The sequence below is a fragment of the Oryx dammah genome, unplaced genomic scaffold, assembly GCF_014754425.2.
Source record: "Oryx dammah isolate SB20612 unplaced genomic scaffold, SCBI_Odam_1.1 HiC_scaffold_26, whole genome shotgun sequence".
Lineage (NCBI taxonomy): Eukaryota > Metazoa > Chordata > Mammalia > Artiodactyla > Bovidae > Oryx > Oryx dammah.
The window spans coordinates 2,616,342-2,638,651 of record NW_024070210.1 but is presented as its reverse complement, the minus strand read 5'-3'; the positions used below and the strand labels follow the sequence as shown (position 1 = coordinate 2,638,651).

At 41.6% G+C, this 22,310-nt stretch overlaps 1 protein-coding gene across 3 annotated transcripts in view; it reads left to right on the top strand.

The window, feature by feature from the left end:
* Positions 1-22,310, top strand: part of TTC8 (tetratricopeptide repeat domain 8) — a 64,553-nt gene that overhangs the window by 33,844 nt on the left and 8,399 nt on the right. For all 3 annotated transcript variants that reach the window (XM_040227494.1, XM_040227496.1, XM_040227495.1), the window contains 2 exons: positions 6,505-6,592; positions 9,514-9,624. In XM_040227494.1, coding sequence (XP_040083428.1) covers positions 6,505-6,592; positions 9,514-9,624 — 199 coding nt within the window. The remainder of the gene's footprint in view (positions 1-6,504; positions 6,593-9,513; positions 9,625-22,310) is intronic.

Here is a 22,310-nt window from a genome sequence, read left to right as displayed (position 1 = left end):
TGCTCTCCACCCGGGCGCCCTTTCCCAATAAAATCTCTCGCTTTGTCAGCACATGTGTCTCCTCGGACAATTCATTTCCGAGTGTTAGACAAAAGCCCAGTTTCGGGCCCTGGAAGGGGTCTGCCTTCCTGCAACAAATGGTGACTCTGGTGGGGACTCTTCTTCGCTGAGACTGACATCCTGACCACTCAGGGTACTCAGGGGCCAGCTTGCCTGCCAATGGACCAGACCCGGCAGCCGCAACTGGGACCCTTTTATCCCTGGTCTCCTGACACGGACAACTGGCCAGAGTGCCCCAACCGGTAAGGAACAAGAGACTTTATTGACCTTTCTCCTTAACCCTTCCTATTCCCCGTTTTTCTAGTCCCCTGGTCCTGGACGCAGGAATCTGGTCTAAGGGCCCTCAGCCTGAGCTGAGGATTGGAAACTGATCACCTCCTCTTGGCAGAGAACTTAAATTCTGGTTCTGGTCTGCTCTGATTTCTGGTAGGGCCAAGTTCCAGTCCTTCCTTCTCTGGAGGTCCAGGGGAAAGTCTCATAATGCCGGGGTATCTGTAGGTGGCAAGAGACATCTTTAAGGCCACCCCTTTCGCCCCCCTCTCCTGCCTCCTCCCCCTTCTTTGAACCTGGCTTCCTTTCCTCCCTTGAAATCTTTGATGTTAGTACTTGGATCTGAAGTTCTGTGTCTGTATAGGAGGTTTTCTGAGAGACTGTATTCTTGTATTTAATGGCTTCCCTGGTGGTGCACAGGTTAAAGCATCTGCCTGCAATGTGAGAGATGTGGGTTTGATCCCTGGGTTGGGAAGATCCCCTGGAGAAGGAAATGGCAACCCACTCCAGTATTCTTGCCTGGAGAATCCCATGGATGTAGGAGCTTGGTGGGCTACAGTCCACAGGTCACAAAGAGTGAGACTGAGCGACTTCACTTTCACTTACGTAAATAACAAAGAAGTTAAGAAAACAGGCCCATTTACAATTCCATCAAAAAATGAAACACCTAGGAATAAATTTAACCAAAGAGTTGAAAATACCTGTACACCAAAAACTGTAAGATATTAATGAAAGAAACTGATGAAGGCGCAACTAAATTGAAAGATATTTCACATTCTTGGATTAGAAAAATTATTATTATTAAAATGCCCATAGTGCCTGAAGCAATCTACAGATTCAGTGCAATCACTATCAAAATTATAGTGGCATTTTTCACAGAAGTAGAGCAAGCAGTTCTAAAACTTGTATGGAACCACAGCAGACCCCAAAGAGCCAAAACAATCTTGAGAAAGAAAAACAAAGCAAGAGGCATTACATTTCCTGATTTCAAACCAAATTACAGAGCTATAGGGACCAAAACATCACTACGAACAAAGCTAGTGGAGGTGATGGAATTGCAGTTGAGCTATTTCAAATCCTGAAAGATGATGCTATGAAAGTGCTGCACTCAATATGCCAGCAAATTTGGAAAACTCAGCAGTGGCCACAGGACTGGAAAAGGTCAGTTTTCATTCCAGTCCCAAAGAAAGGCAATGCCAAAGAATGCTCAAACTACCACACAATTGCACTCATCTCACACGCTAGTAAAGTAATGCTCAACATTCTCCAAGCCAGGCTTCAGCAATACGTGAACCATGAACTTCTGATGTTCAAGCTGGTTTTAGAAAAGGCAGAGGAACCAGAGATCAAATTGCCAGCATCTGCTGGATCATAGAAAAATCAAGAGAATTCCAGAAAAACATCTGCTTTATTGACTATGCCAAAGCCTTTTTGTGTAGATCACAATCAACTGTGGAAAATTCTGAAGGAGATGGGAATACCAGACCACCTGACCTGCCTCTTGAGAAACCTATATGCAGGTCAGGAAGCAACAGTTAGAACTGGATATGGAACAACAGACTGGTTCCAAATAGGAAAAGGAGTATGTCAAGGCTGTATATTGTCACCCTGCTTATTTAACTTCTATGCAGAGTACATCATGAGAAACATTGGGCTGGAAGAAGCACAAGCTGGAATCAAGATTGCCAGGAGAAATATCAATAACCTCAGATATGCAGATGACACCACCCTTATGGGAGAAAGTGAAGAGGAATTAAAAAGCCTCTTGATGAAAGTAAAAGTTCAGTTCAGTTCAGTCGCTCAGTTGTGTCCGACTCTTTACGACCCCATGAATCGCAGCACGCCAGGCCTCCCTGTCCATCACCAACTCCCGGAGTTTACCCAGACTCATGTCCATCAAGTCCGTGATGCCATCCAGCCATCTCATCCTCGGTCGTCCCCTTCTCCTCCTGCCCCCAATCCCTCCCAGCATCAGAGTCTTTTCCAGTGAGTCAACTCTTCGCATGAGGTGGCCAAAGTACTGGAGTTTCAGCTTTAGCATCATTCCTTGCAAAGAAATCCCAGGGTTGATCTCCTTCAGAATGGACTGGTTGGATCTCCTTGCAGTCCAAGGGACTCTCAACAGTCTTCTCCAACACCACAGTTCAAAAGCATCAATTCTTCGGCGCTCAGCCTTCTTCACAGTCCAACTCTCACAGCCATACATGACCACAGGAAAAACCATAGCCTTGACTAGATGGACCTTAGTCGGCAAAGTAATGTCTCTGCTTTTGAATATACTCTCTAGGTTGGTCATCACTTTTCTTCCAAGGAGCAAGCATCTTTTAATTTCATGGCTGCAGTCACCATCTGCAGTCATTTTGGAGCCCCCCAAAATAAAGTCTGACACTGTTTCTACTGTTTCCCCATCTATTTCCCATGAAGTGATGGGACCGGATGCCATGATCTTTGTTTTCTGAATGTTGAGTTTTAAGCCAACTTTTTCACTCTCCTCTTTCACTTTCATCAAGAGACTTTGTAGCTCCTTTTCACTTTCTGCGATAAGGGTGGTGTCATCTGCATATCTGAGGTTATTGATATTTCTCCCGGCAATCTTGATTCCAGCTTGTGTTTCTTCCAGTCCAGCGTTTCTCATGATGTACTCTGCATAGAAGTTAAATAAGCAGGGTGACAATATACAGCCTTGACATACTCCTTTTCCTATTTGGAACCAGTCTGTTGTTCCATGTCCAGTTCTAACTGCTGCTTCCTGACCTGCATACAGATTTCTCAAGAGGCAGGTTACAAGCTCAACATTCAGAAAACGAAGATCATGGCAACTGGTCCCATCACTTCATGGGAAATGGATGGGGAAACAGTGGAAACAGTGTCAGACTTTATTTTCTTGGACTCCAGAGTCACTGCAGATGGTGATTGTAGTCATGAAATTAAAAGACGGTTACTCCTTGGAAGGAAAGTTATGACCAACCTAAACAGTGTATTAAAATGCAGAGACATTACTTTGTCAACAAAGGTCCGTCTAGTCAAGGCTATGGTTTTTCCTGTGGTCATGTATGGATGTGAGAGTTGGACTGTGAAGAAAGCTGAGCGTCGAAGAATTGATGCTTTTGAACTGTGGTGTTGGAGAAGACTCCTGAGAGTCCCTTGGACTGCAAGGAGATCCAACCAGTCCATTCTAAAGGAGATCAGTCCTGGGTGTTCATTGGAAGGACTGATGTTGAACCTGAAACTCCAGTACTTTGGCCACTTCATGTGAAGAGTTAACTCACTGGAGAAGACCCTGATGCTGGGAGGGATTGGGGGCAGGAGGAGAAGGGGATGACAGAGGATGAGATGGCTGGATAGCATCACTGACTCGATGGACATGAGTTTGGGTAAACTCCGGCAGTTGGTGATGGACAGGGAGGCCTGGCGTGCTGCAATTCATGGGGTGGCAAAGAATCGGACATGACTGAGCAACTGATTAAAACATATATCAAGAATTCATGAAATTTAACAGAAAATAAAACGAGCAATCTCATTAAAAAATGGGCAGAGGCTCTGAAAAGCCTTTTTTTCTAAAAAAGACATACAGAGGCCCAACATGAAAAGGTGCTCCACATCACTAATCCTCAGGGAAACACAAGTCAAAACCACAGTGAGATTGTCATCTTAACGTCTGTTAGAATGACTATTATTGAGAAGATTAGAAATCACAAGTGTTGGTAGGATGTGAGGGAAAGAGAGCCCTCATGAACTGTTGATGAAAATGTAAATTAGTGTAGCCACAGGGAAAACAGTATGGAGGTTCCTGAAAACATTAAAAATGTGCTTTAAATTAAAATTTTAAATTAATTAAATTTTAAAATTAATTTTAAGTTAATTAAAAATTGCTGTACCCTGTGCTTCAGCAATCCTTGTTCTGGATATCTGTCTGAATAAATGAAAACACTGACTTGAATAAAAGATATCCTCATCACCATGTTCACTGCAGCATTAATAGCCAAGATATGGAGACAGTCTAAAGCCCGTGAAATCTTGCTGTTCGAGATGGCATGGATGGGCTTGGAGGGCATTATGCTAAGTAAACTAAGTCTCATAGAGAAAGACAAATATCTTATGATCTCCCTTATATGAGGAATCTAAAAAAAAAAAAGTTAACAAAGTTCATAGATACAGAGAACAGATTTGTAGTTGCCTGAGGTTGAGACTAGAGGTGGGCAGATTGGTAGAGGGAGTCAAAAGGTTCAAATGTCAGTTATAAAATAAGTAAGTTGTGGGAATGTCACATAGAGCCATGGTTAATAATGCTGTATTGTGTGTGCGAAATTTTCTAACAAAGTAAAACTTAAAGGTTCTTATCACAAGAAAAAATTCTGTAACGGAGTATGGTGATGGATGTTAATTAGACTTATTGTGGTCATCTGGCAATATATACAAATATCAGATGATTATGTTACATGCCTGAAGTTGATATAATGTTGTATGGCAATTATATTGAGTTGGCCAAAAAGTTCCTTCTGTTTTTTAAATTAAAAACAAAAGACATATTTTTCATTTTCACCAAGAACTTTATTCACCATTCTGTTCCACTACCTTCTGCCAGTTTTCAGGCATAATTCCATCTTCTCAAAACTTTTTATTTTTTTGAGCAAAGAACTATTTCAGATGTCTGTTACAATCTCCCAGGGGACTGAAATTTTTTTCCATTAAGAGAATTTTGTAAAGACCAAAATAAAAGGGAATCTGAAGGTGGAATGTCTGGTGAATATGGCAGAGAAATCAGAACTACTCAGCCACGCTGTAACAATTTTTGCCTGGTCATCAAACGTGGTCTTGCACAATCTTGATGGAAGACTGCGTTTTCTGTTGACTAATTCCAGACGCTTTTTGTCGAGTGCTGCTTTTAGTTGGTCTAACTGGGAGCAGTACTTGTTGGAATTAATCGTTAGGTTTTCCAGAAACAGCTCATAATAGAGGACTCCTTTCCAATCCCAGCGTATCCACAAGATCAGCTTCTTTGGATGAAGACCGGCCTTTGGTGTGGTTGGTGGTGGTACATTTCACTCGCCCCACAATCTCTATCATTCCACACAATTGTACAGTATCCACTTTTCATCACCTGCCACAATTTGTTTTAAAAATGGAGCATTTCCCTTATGTGTAAGTAGAGAAACGCATCAGAAATCCAGTCAAGAAGATTTTTTTCTGCTCAACTTATGTGGAACCCAAACATCAAAATGATTAGCATACCACACTGGTGTAAAAGATTTTCAGCACTTGGTTTAGATATTTTGAGCATGCCAGCTATCTCCTGCATGGTATAACATAGATTGTTCTCCATGGATGTCTCAGTTTGATCGCTGTCAACTTCAACAGGTCTATGTGACCGTGGAGCGACCATGGAGCACGGTCCAGTGAGAAATCTCCAGCACGTAACTTCACAAACCACTTTGACTCATTTGATCAGTTGCAGTACCTTCTCCATACACTGCTTTTTTTTTTTTTTTTTTGCATTTCAGTTACATTTTTTTTATCTTTCTTGAGATAATAAAGCATAGTATTCTGAAAATGTTGCTTTTTTTCCTTCTATCTTCAGTGTTAAAATGACTACACAAAAATTCAACAGTTTTAATGTTTTTTTTTTTAAGGCACACTGATATGACTGCTGTCACAATACAACCTAACAAAACTGTTTTGAATGAAGTTAAAGACTATTAAGCACTACTAGAACCATCTTAATGAAAAAAAAAAACAAAACTGAATGAACCTTTTGGCCAACCCAGTACCTCAGTTTTTAAAAACGGGCTTTTATCTCTAAGTAGAAGATGTTTTTCAAAGAAATGTCATCTTCAGTTCTTCCAATAAAATGGAGGCTCTGAGCATTTCTTGAGGTCATGTGACATGTCAGCTGACACAAGCAATTTGGTTGGTGACTCACTGACATCCTGCTGTGATTAGGCTTCAGACAGACTCTACACCCCATTTAAGTGTTCAGACAGTGAATATGGGAATGCCAGCATCTTTTTCCTAAACTGTATGAATATGCATGTGTGCATATAACATCGCCTTCTTGCTACATGCTTATTCTTAACAGATGCAATTTTTCTCTAATTCATATCCTCAGAGTATGAATGAATGCTGGTCGTATTTGTTTTAAATCGAATGTCTAATTTTTAAAATGGTTGTTCTTAGGTTAGGATTGTATCGAGAAGCAGAGAAACAGTTTAAATCAGCCCTGAAGCAGCAGGAAATGGTAGATACATTTCTCTACTTGGCAAAAGTAAGTATTCTTAGATTGAGTGGAATTTGTCTTCTCTGGATAAATGTTTAAATTCCAGCCAGCGCATGGGGAGAGTTGCAAGTTTCTTTAAGAACAGTTGGCAAGTTAATGTGTTCGGACTTAACTTTTTTTTTTTTAACGGTAAGGGAAAAGGTAAGAACATTCGGAGGATAACCATCTCAGGAAAAATCGGTTGCCAGGGAAAGTAAGACAGCCTCTTTGAAATATTGCCTTAGATTGGAAGAACATGCTACAGGCTTACTGTCCCCAGGGGTCACAAGCCCCAGAGAGGTGTTTTTCTACAACACATTTGTTTCTCATGTCAGCAGAGTATAGAGAACAGGATTGTTTTTATGTAGGTCCTTCACTTTTTGGCTCCGCCATTATAACAAAAACAGTATTTCCTCTTTATTGGGCACCTACTCAGTGTAAGGCATTTTATCAAGTCTTTTCCACATGTAATTTAATTAAACTTTTTTAGCAACACTGCAAAGCGGATTTTAACATTTCCTTTGTGCTGTTGAGGAAAAGGAGACTTAAGAGAATAAGAGCAGATTCTCAGTCTCACTTGCCCAGGGGTTTCCCTGGTGGCTCAGCAGTGAAGAATCCGCCTGTCATTGCTAGAGACTCAGGAGATGGGGGTTCAGTCCCTGAGTCGGGAAGATCCCCTGGAGATGGAAATGGCAACTCACTCCAGTATTCTTGCCAGGAAAATCCCATGGACAGAGGAGCCTGGCGGGCTACAGTCCATGGAGTCACAGAAAAGTCAGACACGACTGAGAGACTAAACAACAACAATTCAGCCCAGGACTTTCTGATTCTAGAGCCGCCTGAGTGCCACCCACAGCCACGACAGAAGTGAAGGGCCACCTGTAATTTTCAGTGTTGGATTAGTGACGACTTTACCCTCACCAAGGCTACTTTAAAAGAAGCATTTGATGAAGTGGTGGTTAGGATATCATTTTGTATTAATATTTCTTTAAGAATTTCTTAAATTTAAAAAGTGTTGTAAAGGAGGCTGAAAAGAAGATAAGACAGAAAAGGAAGTGTGTCTGCTGCTGCTGCTGCTAAGTCGCCTCAGTCGTGTCCGACTCTGTGCGGCCCCGTAGACGGCAGCCCACCAGGCTCCCCTGTCCATGGGATTCTCCAGGCAAGAACACTGGAGTGGCTTGCCATTTCCTTCTCCAAAAAGAAGTGCTGCTGCTGCTGCTGCTAAGTTGCTTCAGTCGTGTCCGACTGTGTGGCCCGATAGACGGCAGCCCACCAGGCTCCCCCATCCCTGGGATTCTCCAGGCAAGAACACTGGAGTGGGTTGCTATTTCCTTCTCCAATACATGAAAGTGGAAAACAAAAGTGAAGTTGCTCAGTTGTCGGACCCCTAGCAACCCCACGGACTGCAGCCCACCAGGCTCCTCGGTCCATGGGATTTTCCAGGCAAGAGCACTGGAGTGTGGTGCCATTGCCTTCTCCAAAGGAAGTGCTACTACGTTCTAAATATGGTATTAATGTTAGCATACCAACAGAATCAAATGGAAGTTCTGCCATATAAACTTACTGTGCTAACTTAGTATGTTTATAGTAGTTTTTAAAAAATGTTTGAAGCTAATATCCAAGTGTCTTTATACATTATATGTTAAATTCTAAAAAGGTTCTAAACATCACAGTAAAGTTTTCTGACAGCTTGAAATTATAATTCAGGTTACAGTATTTGACTATTATCTTCTTAATTGATAATTACTTGCCATGTGGTTAAAAATGTACTTTTTCTTTTAACTATTGTTAAATAAATACATGGTTTGATTATTTTTTCATAAATTAATTTAACTCTATTGTTGCCTATGTGACTATATAGGGTTACGATTTACTTTTTTTTTTAATATGTGAAGGATTTATTGCTAAGTAGAGACCAAGCAGATTTTAGGAACCACATTATCTCTTATAATTTAAGCTTGTTAATTTAAGAATTATTAAATATTTTATATTACTTCACATATGGAATTATTTTTATTATATTTTAAAAAGCAATTCAGAAGCATGTAAGGTAAAAATTGAAAAGTTTTCATCCATACCCTTTCCTCTAGTCTCATTATTTATCAGTAAACACTGCAGGCAGTTTTGTGTGTCTCCATTTGGGCTTCTTCAAAGCACAGTCTAAATGTTTAGGAAGAAACGGAGGATCCAAGATCATGAAGGGAAAAAAAATGTCATAATCTTATGTTTCTATACATAGAACTGTAGTTCTCCTTCTAGAAATTCCTAATAGGTTATGGTTTATCCACGCTGAATGTTCTCATTGCTACAAGTGGCGGAAACTGTTAAATGGGAGTATCGAGTGCTAACCCTCTCAACTCCCTGACCCTCTACCCTACACATGTGGTTCCTTCTATTTCTCAGGGTCCTTCTCCCCAACCACCCCTCCAGAGGCTTCCCCAGCTGCTCCTTCTCAGACTTTCCCATGGGGCATGCCCTCTTTCTCCAGCATCTTCAAAAGCAGCCTCACAATTGGTCCTTCGTGCCCGCCTGTAGACACACTTATATCTGTTCCATCCTAAAAAAGATTTTCCCTTGATCCTCTGTTTTTTAAAAATAAATTTATTTTACTTGGAGGATAATTGTGTTATAGCATGTGATAGTTTTTGGCGTACATCAGCATCCTTTTCTAGTTACTCTCTAGTCTGTGTGACAGTAGTAAGCCCACAATAAGTGTTTGCTGAAGGAATAAATGAATAAATGTGTCACATACAGCATGAGGAGATAAAACTATAACATCATTATTGGAAATTAATCCTACACATTTCTGAAAAATGTTTACTGTAATATCTAGGAGATAATTTGTTACTAAGCAATAATTTTAAATTTGTCATAACAAATACTGTTATTTTAAGAAGCAGTGCTTTTGTTAAAGTGTATCCTGGTTTTAGGTTTACATCTCATTGGATCAACCCATGACTGCTTTAAATCTTTTCAAACAAGGCTTAGACAAGTTTCCAGGAGAGGTAACTCTACTTTGTGGAATTGCCAGGATCTATGAGGTAAGGTTCCTATCTTTCAAAAAGTTGATATAAGATTGAGGTTATATGCTACTTAAGTAAGTTCATACATAGTCCCTTGGGGTCTTATAAAATGTAACAGTTTGCAAAATTATGATTGTTGGCCATTGATTTACCAACAGAGGAAGAGATTTAGGTGTATACATTAAACAAACTTCAGTTTTTATGATGAAGTATTTCAAACACACAGAAGGCTATAGAGAATGGTATGAGATAGGAATTCGAATTAGTTCTTCCTTCGGCATGGCCGGCTGCCCCGGCACATTAACTGATCCTTCTCTCAGGTCTGTAATGTCAAGCAGCAGGTTGTTTTCTGTGTATATGGTAGATATGTTTTGGCTTTGCTATTCTGTTCTGTTGGTCTGCTTGTCTATCCTTACACCAATATTATACCATCTCAGCTCCTGTAGCTTTATTATACTTACTCTTTGGGAGGGCGCTTTGTTCATCTTCATTAGGAATGTCTTGGCTATTTTGGACTTTTGCTTATTCTAATAAATTTTAGAGCCATTTTTGTCAAATTTCATGAAAAGCCCCATTGAGTTGTTCTCCCTGCTGCCTAATTAAGATAGCTCCATAATAATTCTTGATATCAGGTTGGGAAAATTCTACCACCTGTTCTTCACGGTTGGTTATTCTTGGCCCTTTGCTCTTCCACATTAAAAAACCCTGTCGGCATGTGGCTTGGAATTGCATTGAATGCAAGAATGATGGGGGTGGAGGGCCTGCCTGTCTTCCCACTGGGGATCATGATGTAACTCTCCATTTACTTAGGTCTTTTTGTTGTTGTTGTCTTTCAATGAATATCTTGTAATTATCTTCATGAATGTTTTGTTGAGAGTCCCCAAAACCACTGTGAGGTTCAGTGATTTAGGTCTCAGGACTCGGCACACAGTTGTACTCATAGCCACAATTTTTTGTAGCAAAATCAGTAAAGGGAAAAGGCATGTGGGGCAAAGTTCAGAGGAAACCAGACACAGGCTTTCCAGAATTCCCCTGCCACCCACCCAGACCCCTGGTGGAGTCACAGAGGACACATTTGATTCTTCCTGCAAGGTGTGGCAACATGTGTGAAGCACTGTCTGCCAGGGAAGCTCATCAGAGACCTGGTATCCATCACATAAAGAAGGCTGAGTGCTGAAGAACTGATGCTTTTGAACTGTGGTGCTGCAGAAGACTTGAGAGGCCCTTGGACTGCAAGGAGATCAAACCAGTCCATCCTAAAGGGAATCAGCCCTGAATATTCACTAGAAGGGCTGATACTGAAGCTCCACCTGATGTGAAGACCTGACTCATTGCAAAAGTCCCTGATGCTGAGAAAGATTGTGGCAGGAGGAGAAAGGGATGACAGAGGATGAGAAGGTAGGGTGGCATCACCACCTCAATGGACATGAGTTTGAGCAAACTCCAGGAGATAGTGAAGAACAGGGAAGCCTGGTGTGCTGCAGTTCTTGGCGTCTCAGACAGTCGGACACGACCTAGCAACTGAACAACAACAACGATCTGTTGCCGGGTCCGGCCATAGAGGGCGGCACTGCCTGCCTCTCATGTACCAGGACCCCAGACTCCAAGAGGTGAAGCAGGTGCTCGTCCACTACATGCACTGCACTTTGTACGGTTCAGGTGTAGCGAGCCGCGCCATCATCTGGGGGAAGTTTAGATAAGGGTAGGGCACTAGCTGGGCTTCCCAGGTGGCGCCAACGGTGAAGAATCCGTGTGCCAATGCAGGAGACGGAAGAGACGCGGGTTCAATCCCTGGGTCGGGAAGATCCCATGGAGGAGGGCATGACGACCCAGTCTACGTTCTTGCCCGGAAGATCCCATGGACTGAGGAGCCTGTTGGGCTGTAGTCCATAGGGTTGCAAAGAGTCAGACACGATTGAAGCGACTTAGCACTCACGCACGCACACACACAAGCCAAGTTCTAAGTTACTCACCAAGGGCGAGCCTTTCACAGGCCTTTCTAAGAGTAGCAGTCCCAGGCTTACTATGTAAACTCTTTTCTGCACAGATGTATTTGTAGGTAAAATTGTGAATGAACTGCTTTTTTTTTTCTCTTGTGTTTCCTATGGTCATTTCTGGTGAGTTGGAATGTATTAATTTATGTTGATTTGATACTAAAACTTGGCTAAATAGACTTTTTAATAACATCATAGATTCTCTTAGATTTTCTAAGTAAAACTATCATCATATGTGAATGTAGACAGTTTTATCTCTTAATTTCAATTATTTTACTTAAAAAACCTTACTGTCTAGGGCTTCCAATACAGTATTGAACAGAAGCATCTTTCTTCTCTTTTAAATTCCTTGAAATGCTCGATATGATCTTTTAAAATTATTTTGTTAGAAAAAAGAATGGAAAGTATTAATAGTTGCCATACCTGAGTAGTAGTGTGTGAATGGTTTTTATTTTCCAGATTTTATGTAATCAACATGTATTACTTGTAATATGAAAACAACAACCCTTAAATTGTTTAGAAATAGCTTTACCTTGTGAAATGTAATTTTGATAAGCATATAAATAGAAACCTTTGACCATTGTCTAAAAAAGCAATGCAGAGTTCCAAAGAATAGCAAGAAGAGATAAGAAAGCCTTCCTCAGCGATCAGTGCAAAGAAATAGAGGAAAACAACAGAATGGGAAGGACTAGCGATCTCTTCAAGAAAATTAGAGATACCAAGGGAACATTTCATGCAAAGATGGGCTCGATAAAGGACAGAAATGGTATGGACCTAACAGAAGCAGAAGATATTAAGAAGAGGTAGCAAGAATACACTGTACAAAAAAGATCTTCATGACTCAGATAATCATAATGGTATGATCACTCACCTAGAGCCAGACATCCTGGAATGTGAAGTCAAGTGGGCCTTAGAAAGCATTACTACGAACAAAATTGTGGAGGTGATGGAATTCCAGTTGAGCTATTTCAAATCCTGAAAGATGATGCTGTGAAAGTGCTGCACTCAATATGCCAGCAAATTTGGAAAACTCAGCAGTGGCCACAGGACTGGAAGAGGTCAGTTTTCATTCCAATCCCAAAGAAAGGCAATGCCAAAGAATGCTCAAACTACCACACAATTGCACTCATCTCACATGCTGGTAAAGTAATGCTCAAAATTCTCCAAGCCAGGCTTCAGCAATACATGAACCATGAACTTCCTGATGTTCAAGCTGGTTTTAGAAAAGGCAGAGGAAGCAGGTATCATAATTGCCAACATCTGCTGGATCATGGAAAAAGCAAGAGAGTTCCAGAAAAACATCTATTTCTGCTTTATTGACTATGCCAAAGCCTTTGACTGTGTGGATCACAAGAGACTGTGGAAAATCCTGAAAGAGATGGGAATACCAGACCACCTGACCTGCCTCTTGAGAAATCTATATGCAGGTCAGGAAGCAACAGTTAGAACTGGACATGGAACAACAGACTGATTCCAAATAGGACAAGGAGTATGTCAAGGCTATATATTGTCATCCTGCTTATTTAACTTCTATGGAGAGTGCATCATGAGAAACGCTGGGCTGGGTGAAGTACAAGCTGGAATCAAGATTGCTGGGAGAAATAGCAATAACCTCAGATATGCAGATGACACCACCCTTATGGCAGCAAATGAAGAGGAACTAAAAATCCTCTTGATAAAAGTGAAAGAGGAGAGTGAAAAAGTTGGCTTCAAGCTCATCATTCAGAAAACGAAGATCATGGCATCCAGTCCCATCACTTCATGGGAAATAGGTAGGGAAACAGTGGAAACAGTGGCAAACTTTATTTTGGGGGGCTCCAAAATCACTGCAGATGGTGACTGCAGCCATGAAATTAAAAGACGCTTACTCCTTGGAAGAAAAGTTATGACCAACCTGGATAGCATATTGAAAAGCAGAGACATTACTTTGCCAACAAAGGTCCGTCTAATCGAGGCTATGGTTTTTTCAGTAGTCATGTATGGATGTGAGAGTTGGACTGTCAAGAAAGCTGAGTGCCGAAGAATTGATGCTTTTGAACTGAGGTGTTGGAGAAGACTCTTGAGAGTCCCTTGGACTGCAAGGAGATCCAACCAGTCCATTCTGAAGGAGATCATCCCTAGGTGTTCTTTGGAAGGAATGATGCTAAAGCTGAAACTCCAGTACTTTGGCCACCTCATGTGAAGAGTTGACTCATTGGAAAAGACTCTGATGCTGGGAGGGATTGGGGGCAGGAGGAGAAGGGGACAACAGAGGATGAGATGGCTGGATGGCATCACTGACTCGAAGGATGTGAGTTTGAGTGAACTCAGGGATTTGGTGATGGACAGGGAGGCCTGGCGTGCTGCGATTCTTGGGGTCACAGAGAGTCAGACACGACTGAGCGACTGAACTGAACTGAACTGAAAAGAGCAGTGTCAGTATCTCTCTCTCTCTAGTTGTATGACCTTAAATTGAACATGGACAAAATTTTGACCAAGAAGCTTAGGAAGGAAATAAAATAGAATCCATTTTGAAAGCTGTGAAATTTATAGTGGTGACTGTCTTGATGTGGTTGGAATTGTTTGTGCGTTTTGTTCCTTTTGCCCTTCTCAGGTAGGAGCTGCTGTTATGAGGAACTGGTAGGAAGGATTCCTTCCATGCTCTCATTACAGTGATCGTTGCTATGGCTGGGACAGGGAGTGGGCCTGGAGTGGATTCTTTTAATCAGCTGCCTTCTTCCTTCCCCTGCTGTGGGTCTGGCCAGGACTTGGAGGAGCACATTCTTTTGTAAGGGTGACAGGGGAAGGCTTTGAATTTTTACTCGAAGAAAGAAGTGAAAAGAGAGCATCCTAGTTTTGAGGACGATGTCGTGTACAAACAGGGTGTCCGAGGGCTGAGCACAGACTGGGAACAGCTGTATGCAGCGTTTCCCCTTGAATTTGCATGGTTAATTTCACTTACGGCAAAGTCTGCCTTACAAAGGTTTCCCCCGTGTTCCTTTTCTCTTTCTGTGACAGTGGATTGAGGGTGAGTTAGTAAAGTTTGGGTCTTAGCCTTGGAGCTTACGTAGCATATGCCTGTAGGAATTTTGTACGTATATCATACTTTTCTCTGGAGGGATTCTTTTCCTTTATGTTCTTTTTTTTTCAAATCACTTTCATTTTGATCTTCTTTGTTTTAAATGAACATGTTGTGCTGCCTGTTATTTATTGCTTGTTGTGTACAGAATCTTGTTTTAAATGATGTATCCTTGCTAAATTTATTTGGTTGTGGTTTTACTTTTTCTTGGGGCCTTTTGTTTATTCATTTGAAGGGTAGGCTTTTATTTGAACTATTCTGTGGTAAAAGGTTCAAATAAAGGCCGGTATTGCTTCCCTGGTGGCTCAGATGGTAACGAATCCGCCTGCAGTGCTGGAGACCTGGGTTTGATCCCTGGGTTGGGAAGATCCCCTGGAGGAGGGCATGGCAACCCACTCCAGTATTATTGCCTAGAGAATTCAATGGACAGAGGAGCCTGGCGGGTTACAGTTCAAAGAGTCGCAGAGTTGGACACGACTGAGTGTCTAAGCACAGCACACTGCAAATGTTAAAAGGTGTTTGAAACTGAATAATTACCCTAGGAAATATTGTTCTCATGGTCCCTGAACTTTACTTTGTGTAGAAATGACTTTGGGAGTGTTTGAGTGCCGGGGTCCTGCCCCAGTGGATCCAGGGAATTTGAAGTGGGGACGGAGTCGGTGATTAGGAAAGAATTATTTAATTAGAGATACAAAGAGAGATTAGGAAAGAATGGTGTAGTGGAGAAAATAGAGGAGAAAAGAGGCTGAAATTCCTTGGTTTACATAGAAAGCCAATAAAGTTCTGAAACAAGGAACTTGCACCGTCTATGTAGGCCACAGACGCCCGCTTGAATAGCGGGTGGTGCCCCACCTCGGGCTCCCTCTTGCGTGGGTCTTAGAAGCCCAGGCAAATAAGTAGACATGGTGAGCCTCTATGCTCCAGATGGGAATTTAGCCTGAAAAGGAAGAATAAGAAAAGAACAACATGGGGGAGCCAAGCATTGGTGCAAGACCCACAGCTTTATTTTCAAAGGCAGCTTATATACCCCAAGTTATACATAATGAAATAATGGAATATGCAGAGTTATGCAGGGGCAGCAGTCCTGACCCTTATTGAGACCAGGCTTTCTTTTTGCATACCTTCCCATATACAAAAGGTTTTAGGTGGTTTTATATCATCTTCTGGCCAGGGGGCCTGTTAACATTTTTACGGTTCTTTTCCTAGATAAATGTCTATCAACCAGAAAACTCATTTTCCCTTAAAGTGTTTTTTCTTTAATCTGCATTACCCTCAAAGTACTAAATAAAGTTACATTCCTGTAGAACAAAGGTGCAGTGAGTTATAACAAAGAAAGTACTTAACTCAAAGGTCTAATGTTGCTAATGCCAGGGCTATTACCTGTTTTTTTCTACATACCAACTATATCAACAAATAAAATATATGAAAACTTGGCAGCAAATATTGGCTCAACAATGAAACCCTTATTCAGTTCTATTCTAATGATTTTGACTCCTCGGAAGCCCCTACATTCCTAGGATGTTTTAAGCTTCCTGTGCCTCTCACAGTTGGGAGGCCGCAAACAATCACATGCGTAGCTGTAAGAGTCCAGACAAACCTGTCAGGCAGGCTAGAAAGCCATCAGAGGGGTTTTTGGATTGAAACACTCTTATTATGCCTAGGAGACTTACTACCTAAAAGCTATAAATTAACTTTTTCCAGAAAAAAGTGGTGGGGGGACAGCCCCCTGTTAATGTCAGAAGAGTAGGTGGAAAGCATAACACAGTAAAGCAGGCAGACTGCGGTTTTGGGGGTAGATGCTTGAGAAAATCCAGGGGGACCCTTGAGGCCTGATCCCACCTTTGCGTTTGTCACGCCCCTTTCCTCATGACCTTTGCCACGGGCAGGATTCCCCATGCTGGCTCCCGGTAGTTTGAGAGTGAGGCCCATCTTCCTCCTCCTGACTCACATGTCCTGGAAAGTGGGATACAGGCTTTTGTCTGCTGAGCAAGCTCACAAGGTGATTCTGATATATAACAGAGTTTGAGAATCATAGCAAAATTCACTTCCCTAAGTTACTTACAGTTTTGTTTTAAATAACTAAAACCCAGTGTTGATATTCTGTTCAGTTCAATTGCTCAGTTGTGTCTGACTCTTTGTGGCCCCATGGACTGCAGCACGTCAGGCCTGCCTGTCCGTCACCAACTCCCAGAGTTGACTCAAACTCATGTCCATTGAGTCAGTGATGCCATCCAACCATCTCATCCTCTGTTGTCCTCTTCTCCTCCTGCCTTCAATCTTTCCCAGCATCAGGGTCTTTTCAAATGAGTCAGTTCTTTAATTTAACTCAGATGATATTCTGAAGATTAGTTCAAAAAATAACCCCTAATAACGACTGTAATAATCACGTAAATGATGGTTGAAGTGATATTTGTGTGTTTGAAAATATTATTTTAAATCTACATTCATAAAATTTATTCTTGAGCTGCTATAAGTAGTTCTAATGCTGGAATAGATTAAAGAAAGCACAGAAATAGAATCTGTATGTATTCATACATATGAAAATTTATGTGATAAAGACGGTCTATTAAACCAACTGGATTATTGGATTGTTTAATAACTTCAAAATAGAGCTGGATGAGTAATGATTTCTTATACTGAAAGAACACATTGCTGGGACTTCCCTGGAGATCCCGTGGCTAAGACTCCATGCTCCCAATGCAGGGGGCCCGCGTTTGATCCCTGGTCAGGGAACTAGATTCCACATGCCTCCACTGAAGAGCTCAGGTGCCACAACCAAAGACTGCATATCACAAGGAAGACCTGGGGCAGCCAAATAAATAAATACTAAAAAAAAAAAAAAAAAAAAAGGAACCCATTGCTACCAGGTGACTTGAAGATTTAAAACCATGAATGTTCCAGAAGAAAATACAGATGAATTATTTATATAAACTTGGATTGGGGGAGACCGTTCTAAACATGATATTAGTTCAGAAAGCCATAATAGAAAAAAATTGATCAATATGAGAACATAAAGGTTAAATTTTCTATACTGTAAAATCAAAAATACAAATGAAATCAAACCCTAACAAAACAGGTAAAAATATCAAACAGGGAACACATTTGCCAAACCTGGGACAGGGGAAAAAGGCCACTTTTACTGTCTTCACTTTATATGTTGCTCAACAATTGCTGGGTTTCAGGTGGTCTGTAGATTGATGGGAGAATTACACACCGACACGTAAATGTGCATATCCACGCTTATAAATTCTCATTTTGGTCAAGAACATAAACATGGAAACCGCAACAGCTATTTCCTCAGAGCACTGGTGGGGGTAAAACCATGGTTTGGCCCTTGTCCTTGCAGCCCACACAGTGACGGTGGCCCCTCTCCGTGCAAGCAGTCGCTCCAGAGCTGAGACAGAAGCCAAACTTCAGCCGCAGTTCAGCAGCACCTCCGCCCTCTCGTCCTGGTGCTGGTTGACACACGTCTGCAAGGACTCAAGCAAACCACCTGTGCTTTCCCCGTGAAGGGAATGTTCACAAATGCATGGCTTTCCTGGGTTGTGAGTGGAAGTCTGCGTCAGCACGCATCCATTGTGTCAGGGAGGAGAAAGCAGGCAGTGCCCAGACCTTGGAGCCACAGCTGCGTCTCCAGCTCTCCTGAGCCCGGAGGGTGGTTCCCTACCCAAACTCACACACACAAACCAACGAAAAGAGCATGAGAGCTGGGATAGCAAAACTGATGAAAGGCATGAATCCACAGTTTGCAGGAAAAGAAACGTGTAGTGTGTTGAGTGTCTAACCTCAGTAATAATTATGGAAACGAAAATTGAAACAACAGTGTCACTTTTTATTTAAAGATGACTTAAGTTTCATGGCATTTAAGGTTGTCAAGGGTGTAGAGGAACAAATGTCACATATGAACATTATTGATGGGAGCATATACTGGTACAACCCATTTGGAGGCTATTTGCAGTTACTTATGAGATTTTTAAATGTACATTTAAGTTTATTTAATATCAGCACATATTTTATAATAACAACTTTGAAAAACTTCATATAAGGTTGCCAAAGACATGCTGTGTGTCTGTTCATTAGCTCAGTCGTGTCCAGCACTCTTGCAAGCCCATCGACTGCAGCCCACCAGGCTCCTCTGTCCATGGGACTCTCCAGGCAAGAGTACTGGAGTGGATTGCCATGTCCTTCTTCAGATTTTCCTGACCCAGGGATCGAACCCTCATCTCCTACACTGGCAGGGAGATATTCTTCACCACTAAGCCGGTGGGGAAGCCCCAAAGACATGTGAGTTTCAGTCTAAAATTCCTAGAGATTACATAAATTAAGTCCATGACCTTCAATCAAGTATGCAGACATTCTAAGGCATTTTTTAAAAACTGGAGTATAATTATTTGTAGAAGTGTCTTAATTTCAGGTATGCAGAGTGGAAACAGACCTACAGACATAGGAGACAAACTTAATGGTTACCAGAGGGGAGAGGGAGTGGTGTGGGTGACAGGTTAGGAGTACGAGGTTAACAGATACTAACTTCTAAGGTAATTTTGTAGAACCAAAAGCCTTGAAACAACTGACCACTCAGGCTGGAGTCTTCTTTGAATTGGGTGTTACCACCTGTGGCAGACTGAATTTTCTGCCTCCCTACCCATGCACATTCTTATGTTGAAGCTCACCCCCCTGTGGAGGCTATCTAGAGGCAGGGCCTTGGGGAGATAATTAAGGTTAGATGAGCTCATGAGGGTGGGCCCTTGTGATGGGATTGAGGTGAGGTGAAGTCGCTCAGTCATGTCTGTGTCCGACTCTGCGACCCTGTGGACTGTAACCTACTAGGCTTCTCTGTCCATGGGATTCTCCAGGCAAGAATACTGGATTGGATTGCCATTTCCTTCTCCAGGGGATCTTCCCGACCCAGGGATCGAACCCGGGTCTCCCGCATTGGAGGCAGACGCTTTAACCTCTGAGCCACCAGGGAAGCATTCAAAGCAAGATTAGGTGAGATTAGTGCCCCTATAAGGCAAGACACCATTCCTGCCCCGCAAGTAGGTTCTAATGAACCATTTTCTGGATTCCATATATATGTGTTAATATATGAGATTTGTTTTTCTGACTTACTTCACTCTGTATAACAGGCTCTAGGTTTATATACCTCACTAGAAGTGACTCAAACTTGTTCTTTTTTATGCTGAGTAATACTCCATTGTGTGTATATATATACACACACACACACATACCGCAGATGTAGAGAATGGACTGTGGACGCAGTGGGGAGGGAGAGAGTGGGACGAATCCGGAGGTGGCATCAACATTTATACACTACCACGTGTAAAGTGGGTAGCTGGTGAGAGGTTGCTGTACGACACAGGAAGCCGAGCCTGAGGCTCTGTGATGACCTAGAGGGCTGGGATGAGGGGAGGGGCGGAAGGTTTGGGAGGGAGGGGACAGATATATAATTATGGCTGATTCGTGTTGTTGTATGGCCAAAACCAACACAACATTGTAAAAATATTTTTTGAAAGACCCCAGAAAGCACTTGAGTGCTTTCTCGTTCTCTGTCTCTCTCTCTCATGCAAGGATGGTGAGAAGGTGACCCTCTGTAGCCAGGAAGAAAGTCCTCACTAAAGCGCTGTGATGTCAGCTCTGTGACCTTGAGGGCAGAAGTTTCTGTTGTCTAGGCCGCTCAGCCCGTGGTGTTCCGTTACGGCAGCCTGAGTAGATGAGTACACCTCGTTTGGCGCCTGTGATGCTGAATGAAGCCCTGCGCTTTGCTGTCTGAATGTCCTCTTTGGAAAAAAGCCTATTCAGGTCTTCTGTCTGTTTTTTAATTGGATTATTTGTTTTTTGATATTGTGTTGTATGAGCTGTTTATGTATTTTGGATACTAACCACTCCTGAGTCATGTAATTTGCATATATTTTCACCCATTCATTAGGTTGTTTCATTCTGTCAATGGTTTTCTTTGCTGTGCAGAAGCTTTTCAGTCTAGGTCCCGTTTGGTTATTTTTGCTTTCTTTCCTTTGCTTTAGGAGACAGATCCAGAAAAAGTAGTGTTGTGATATATGTCAGAGAGTGTCCTGCCTGTGTTTTCTTCCAGGAGTTTTACAGTTTCTGGTCTTACGTTTTGGTCTTTAGTCTGTTTTGAGTTGCAGCCAGCAGGGGCTGCTCGTCATCACTGTGTACAGGCTCCTCCCACGGTGGCTTCTCTTGCTGTGGAGCACAGGCCCCTGGCATGTGGGCTCAGTGATGGTGACACACGGGCTTAGTTGCCCTGAAGCATGTGGAATCTTCCCAGACCAGGGATCGACCCCCTGTCCTCTGTATAAGTAGGCAGAGTCTTAACCGCTGGACCACCAGTGGTTAAATCCTTGACTTTATTTTTGAATATAGTGTGAGAAAATTTTCCAACTTCATTCTTTTACATGTAGCGCAGCAGTTATTGAAGACACTGTCTTTTCTCCATTGTATATTCTTGCCTCCTTTGTGGTAGATTAATTGACCATAATAAGTATGTGGTTTTATTTCTGGGCTCTCTGTTCCAATGATCTATTAATATATGTCTCTTTTTGTGCCAGCACCATACTGTTTTGATTATTGTAGCTTTGTAGTGCAGTCTCAAATCAGGAAGCTCGATTCCTCCAGCTCCTTCTTCTTTCTTCATATTGTTTTGACTATTCAGGGTCTTTCTTGTCTCCATATAAATTTTAAAATTATTTGTTCCAGTTCTGTGAAAAATGCCATTGCTATTTTGATAGAGATTGAATTGAATCTATAGATTGGTTTAGTCATTTTAACTATATTGATTCTTCGAATATAAGGATATGCTGTATCTTTCCATCTGTTTGTTTTGTCTTCAGTTTCTTTCATTAATGTCTTAAAGTTTTCCAAGTATAGGTCTTTTACCTCCTAAGGTAGGTTTATTCCTAGTATTTTGTTCTTTTTTATGTGATGGTAAATAGGATTTTCCTTAATTTCTCTTTCTGATAGTTTGTTGTTAATGCATAGAAATGCAACAGATTTCTATATATACTTTTTTATCCTGAAGTGTTACCAACTTCATTGATGAGCTCCGGTAGTTTTCTAGTGGTATCTTTAGGCATTTCTATTTATAATATCCTGTCATCTGTAAATAATGATAGTTTTACTTCTTCCTTTCCAATTTGGATTCCTTTTATTTCTTTTTCTTGTCTGGTTGCTGTGGCTAGGACTTCCAATACTAAGTTGAATAAAAGTGGTGAGAGTGGGCCTCCTTGTCTTATTCCTGATCTTAGAAAAAATGCAGAAATCCTCAACAAAATATTAACTAACTGAATCCAATAACACATTAAAAGGATCATACACCATCATCAAGTGGGATTTATCTCAGGGATGCAAGGATTTTTCAGTATTTGCAGATCAATCAATGTGATATCCATATTTACAAATTGAAGAATAAAAACCATATCTCAATAGATGCAGAAAAGCTTTTGAGAAAATTCAACATCCATTTATGATAAGAATTCTCCAGAAAGAGGTCGTAGAGGGATCATACCTCAACATAATAAAGTCCACATATGACAGACCCACAGCTGACATCAGACTTAATGATGAAAAGCTGAAAGGCTTTCCTCTAAGACGGGAAGTGTCCACGTGCTTATCTTCCTACCAGATGTAACCTCCTC